The sequence below is a fragment of the Drosophila montana genome, unplaced genomic scaffold (assembly GCF_035044405.1).
Source record: "Drosophila montana isolate Dmon_TW-CO22-7 unplaced genomic scaffold, ASM3504440v1 contig_786_1, whole genome shotgun sequence".
Taxonomy (NCBI): Eukaryota; Metazoa; Arthropoda; class Insecta; order Diptera; family Drosophilidae; genus Drosophila; species Drosophila montana.
This window is the reverse complement of record NW_026999081.1, coordinates 137,501-143,764: the sequence shown is the minus strand read 5'-3', so window position 1 is coordinate 143,764 and position 6,264 is coordinate 137,501. Positions and strand designations below refer to the sequence as shown.

The 6,264-nt window shown below is 40.1% G+C and overlaps 1 protein-coding gene across 1 annotated transcript in view; it reads right to left on the bottom strand.

Annotated features, from left to right (window-relative positions):
* Positions 1–4,895: 4,895 nt before the first annotated feature.
* LOC135439947 (AT-rich binding protein) overlaps positions 4,896–6,264 on the bottom strand; it is a 2,296-nt gene continuing 927 nt past the window's right edge. The window contains exon 2 of the mRNA XM_064698829.1: positions 4,896–6,264. This exon is cut by the window's right edge and continues 494 nt beyond it. Within this exon, the coding sequence (XP_064554899.1) occupies positions 5,763–6,264 (502 nt within the window). The 3' untranslated portion in view covers positions 4,896–5,762.

The following is a 6,264-nucleotide window of genomic DNA, read 5'->3' as shown; positions in this document are numbered from 1 at the left end:
AAAAAAAAAGGCGGTCAATACAAGAACTTATGATTCTCGGCCGATTCTTCCCACAGAGCTATATATATAAATTCGATATTCATAATAGTTGGTAACAAGGTAAAACTAATAAGAGTTTATTTTGATGAACAAAAAACTTGCTCATTCAAGAGTTAATTGAAAAGCAATAACTACTTAGTATCAAAAGGAATAAACAATTCTTCCTAAACTAAAAAGTTGTATATTCAAGAGTCGATTTCGATTTCTGGATACCGTTGAAAGGTAAGATAAATCATATATAATATAAATATGCATGATATAAAGCGCATAGTTAGGCCTACTTAATTACGAGTACTAAGCTAGTTCTTAAGCCGAAACGCAAGGTTTATGCTAAGCACATAAATACAATTAATAGTATTGTTATTTATTATAAAAGTTTCTTTACTGGTTGTCAGTCAGAACGTTGGCAACGCCACGAGAAAACCAATATGCAGCGTTGCCAAATCAACGAATCAACCACCTTCCAATACTGGAAGCCAAAGAGAGCACATAAAACTTTTGGCGCGCATCGGTTGCAAGAGAAAATTGCCCAACACTGATTGTAAAACCGCAAAAGTTGTAATTCAAAACAGATTTTGCAGCTGTTGCTAACGGTTAATCCTTATTTATTTTTTTTGTTTAAAATGGCAACCACAATTTTGTCCACAGCAATAAAGTCAATAGTAAATAATGTTGCAACTTAATATGGCTGTCAAAAGGCCCGTTTGTCAGGCATTGACAACTGTTGCCCGGTTACCCAAACTCGAGTTAATTAAATATGAAGCACTTTGTTAAGGCGACGCCCATGGGAGCCGACCCGGCGACCTTGCTGCAGTACGGCTCGAGTTTCGACAATGTAATTAATTGTGCATTTCAAGCTTTGTATCCGGCTGCAGTTGTTGCATCTATCTGTCAAATGTCTCTGGCCGAATTTACAGCTAGATACTGAGCCAATTATAATTAATGTTAGGTTAGGTCAGCTTAAGTTAGGTTCGTTTGAGACGCTTGCTCAACTCTGCACACATAAATCCTACAGATTAAGTGTTGCAAATTAAAAGCAGTCAACGTACTTGCACTATAATAACATACTTGATGAAAACATAGACTGAATCTGATTTCGGTTGGTAATTTCAGTTTCTATCGCAAATGCTTATTTGTCGCCACAAATTGTTGCCCTTTTCTGTGGACCAATTCATTGCAGTGGCCTATCAACAAGCGCTCTAATTAGTAGCCCGAGTTATCACAAATGTTTACGGGTCTCATCAGTCAGAGAGCTGTAAGTTGCACAAAAGCTGCAGCTGCCACTGAAACTGCAACGGCAACTGCATCTGCAGCTGCAAGTGCAATATTAGTATATAGAAACAAAGCAAAAGTCAACTAGCACCAGGAGTGAAAATTAACTGCGTATTTTCCCAGGCAACGGCTGTGCTCCATGCGTAGTTACCCTGTTAAACTGATCGATAACTGGCTAATGCATATAACTGCAGTGTTATCGACAAATTAGTTATACATAAAAATCAGCTAATAGATTTATAAATAACAATAACAATAAGTCCTCGAATATTTTCAGGCAGTTCGATAACTCGTTAAAGCTTATGACTGTAGTGTTATCAATAAATTGTATATTTCAAGCAAGCCGTTAAACTGCTGTGCTACCCTGTAACTGATCGATAACTAGATAATGCCTATGACTGCACTGTTATCGATAAATTGCTTATATATAAATAGCAGGCTAACTGCTTAGCTATAAAAAGATTAATAAATAGCAATAGCTACGAACATTTTCAGCAATAAAAATGATCATTTTATGTGCGTAACTCAGCTGTTCGATAACTCGTTGAGGCTTATAGCTGTAGTGTTATCGATAAACATCGTATCGATACACATGTAAATTTCAAGCCAGCTGCTAAACTGCTTAGCCGATTCTCTGCGCCCCGTAAATAAAATGTTTTGTTTAAAATCCTTTTCAAAAATGATTTGAATTGGGTTTAATACTCAGTTTGCTGTAAATATTAGACACAATGTTAGATAACTTGAACTTGGGCGCCTTTAATCGGAAACCGGTTATCAATGAACCGAATAAGCAGATTAAATTCTTAGCTAATATACCCACATTTGCATTCCGCAGCAAAAAAAATGCTGCTTTTAAACAGGCAAATGAAAAACATGCGGTAACTGTAACAAGAAGAATTTCAATTTGATTTTCTGGGGTTTTCTTTTTATCCAGCACGCAAGCACTCACACACGCACACATACGCACTCATATTGCTGCGCTTTAAATTGAGGCTTTCGATGGAAGACTTGTTTTACAGCACCTTCAATTTGTAGTGCTTCGATTCAGCCCAAGCCTGATTCAACACTATACCCGTCTCGCTCTTTCGCTTGCTGGCCTGCTTTAACAATATTTTTGGCGGCGAATGCAACAAAAGCGAGCGCTGCTGCAACGGGGAGGGGAGGGGAGGGGAAGCTGCCAAGTAGAGATGTGCGCTGGCCGTGAGTGTCGTGCGGTCTTCGTGCGTGCTCGAGCCTGACCTCTTAAGTCACGGTGTAGCTCGATGAATGTTGGCCTCATATAATAATCAATATCGAAATCTATCGATCAATACAAACTATCGAAAGAAACGCCTTATTTATTAAGTAAATATGTCTCCACAAAAATTCCAATAAGGTGACTTGTCTTTATAAAGTGTAGCATAATTTCCTGGGTTCTTAGCCCTATGTCGTGCTCGTGCTGGGCCGCGCCTCAATTGTCAGGCCCGCACCTATCTCTACGGCACAGAGAATGCATTTGAATGCCGTTAAATAAATAATGCTATCGGTAGTTGGCTCTTTTGACGGCAATGCAAACAATGCCATTTCGAGCAGCAACTGCAGCAGTTTAACTGTTAACACTCTCCCACCACACCAAACTCTCTAACTGTACACTTGTCCGCTGCGCACAATGGGCTTTATGGGCCGTATGCCAGACATAAATTAAAAGCTGCAAAAACTTCGCAAGCTGCTGACTCAGAAGAACAAAACGAACGATAATGAGACACGAAAACAGTTATGCCAACGGTATTGAGTCTCAAAGGAGAAGCAGAGAAGAGAATAATAAGACGCAAACGAATAAATGAACTTGCAAGCTAAAAAATTTAACACCATATTTAAAATAATAATAATAATAATAACAATAATAATAATAACAATAATAATAATAACAATAATAATAATGCTTCTTTTAAGACTTACCACTTTAAATATGCCAATAAACAAGCAGCCGCGACTTTTCACTTTCACACACAAAACACAACTGAATTTTGCCGCTATTTGGCAACCTTTTTCTTATTCTCTTTAGTGCAATACTAACAACAACAACAACAACAACAACAAAGCCAACGCGAGCTGGATTAATGTGCATAAGCAGCAAGGCAAAATCATAATTACAGTTATGTCGCCGTTGCGCACGTAGGCAAAACGAAAACAAACGGCGCAAGTGAGTAAGTGCGAGACAAAGACAGCAAGATCGTGCGCTTGGCCGTTTTGACGCCGGCAGAACTCCGTTTTGCATCTCTTTTACGCTGCTTGCTGTGTTTTTGGCATGCACTTCAAGTTCAAGCCGAGCTGCATGTTTGCGTGTGCGTGTGTGTGTGTGTGTAAAACTGCTTGTATCCACTTTAATAAGACAGAGTCAAGGCTTGCAAACAAATTGAGCGTGTGTGGGTGGGTAAGTGGGCATACACACGTACATACATACGTTTGTAGGTATGTATGTATGTACGTATATACATATATGGAGCAGCAGACATCAACACAAAAAACCTTTCAAAAATCTAGTGCGTAGCATTCGTTTGGCGCACACATTTCAATTTCCGCTTCATTTACGATTTTCTTTTTGCTGCCACTCTGCCCCTTCGCTGTGCTTTCAACACATACATATGTACATATGTATTTCTTTTTTACAGATTTTCATCCATTCACGCGCACAGCAGCAGCAATATCAATACCAATGCACAAATATACAAATCTACACACACGCACACGCGCTCTCGCGTGCTGTTCGGGCTGTTCATTAAAAATGAAGAGGCTTCAAATTTCAGCTCTCGCAGCAATCAGCTTTTGCCGTGCTGAACAGAATGCAACTTTGTATGTAAATGCCGCACATGGCAATTGAAGGACTCTTCATTAAAGTTGTTGCTTAATGTCATTAATGGAGTATCAAAATGTACCTTTTTGAAATTTTGGCAGCATTGAATGGGTGCTATCCAATTAGTGAAGTATTATTCATAGTCTCATAGTGTGATCGATAATTATCGAAACTGCACAAATGGAGCAAGATATCGGAAGAAATGATAAACTTGTTAACCGTATGATACACAAGGATATATGTTTAAACTTTGAAGTCTTTTGCATATATATTCTCCGAGATCGTGGGGTTCACGTAAACTCGATCGACTCAGCCTGTCGTCCTGATCAAGAATATTTATACTTCCTGCATAAAATAAACCATTATACATTATAAATTAGTAGAGGGGTCATTCCCTTTTTTGATGGGTTTGAAATTGTCTTTTCTTTTAACCGTTATGTGAAAGTAAGCCGTGAAGTTTCGATTGAAAAATCAAATCGATAAGCAAAGTGGTTTGTGTACATACTTACTAATTATGGCAACAGTGACACGAACCCGGCGAATTGGCAGCGCAGTGAAATTGCGTACTAAATATGTGTAGCAACGCCAGTAAGGACACGAACCGGATTAACAGCTAAGACACAAACCAGCCAGTATTTTATGACGACGGTTGACGGGTGCGAAATGAGCGAATAAATCCTGTTGCGCAAAACGGACATTTTGCTGTGCCAGTATAAGAGCGAGCGAGAGCAATAAAGAGAGCGAGTGCACGTTTGGCGGAACAATCATTAAGGTATGTATTTTGTTGTTGTTGTTGCGGTTGTTTATGTTTGTTTGTTTTTTTTTTTTGTCGGATTGATCGCATTGTTGCTGGGATTTGACATATCCATGTTAAAATGTAACTGTTATGTAAGTGCTAACAACTGACTTAACGGTCTTGGTAACTGTTATCTATACTATTTTGTTTCATTGTTTTCTTGAACTCCTCCTCGACTCTTTCCGTTGGGCTGCTTACAAAATACACATGTGTGACTTAAATTAACGGTAACTTTCTGCCCGAAAAAGTCAATGCTTAACGACTACATAAAAATCTGCATTTACAGCTAGAACATAACATATATGTAAACATACACAGACACGCCTTTGCATGTGTGTGCCTGTCTGTGTTTGTGTTTGTGTGTGTGTGTGTTTGTGTGTTTTTGCACAGTCGAAAATCGGCTTAAGTACACCAACTTGGAGGTTAACATAACCTCACTTAAACTTGTACGCTGCTTAACACTAAAATGGGAGGGGGGAGAGAGGGGCGTACTAAGACTATAAAATACATACATATATATATTCAAATATATCTATACGTATATAGCATAAACTTAAATCGAATATTTATAACGTTTCAAAATAAAAAAAAAATAATAATAATAATAATAATAATAATAAAAGAAATGTAAAAACAAATTAAAACAAAATTGCTGAAAAACGTGCAAAGACTTAAAAAACAAAAAGAAACTCTATATATATGTATATATATAGAAAATGGCTTAAAGTGGATTGGGATTAGGATTCAGTTGGGGTTTGGGCTTACAACGAAAACGTTTGCACTTGGTCCTGGGCTGCGCTGGGGTGAATCCTGGCGCCGCCTTTAGAAGCGCTGCGGCAAGAGCTCGCTCTTGATGCCCCGCATCGAGTGCTTCTTCTTGCGATGCGTGGACAGATTGCAGGACTGCTTGAAGGAGGCGCTGCACATATCACAGTTGAAACGCCGCTCCTTGCTGTGCACCACCCGATGCAGCTCCATGCGTGACTTATATTTAAATTTCAGTCCACAGGTGCCATAATCGCAGATATACCAGCGCTCGCCATCGTCCGAGGAGACGGCGCTGCTGGCGCTGGCCGTTGTGCTATTGGAGTCCTTTGGCGCCAGCTCCTGCCCGGCGGCAACACCAATTAGCGGCATCCCCAGCGTGCTGCACGTCTGCTGCATAGCCGTTACATTGCTGTTGCCAGCCGCTCCGACTGGGCCGGCCAGTGCGGCATGCGGCGGCGTTGTGCTGACACCAGCCGTTGGCGTTGTCACAAAACAGGGCGTTGGCGGCGGCGGGGGCGGCGGCGCCGGCACCACCTGCGACAGGTGATAGATGGTT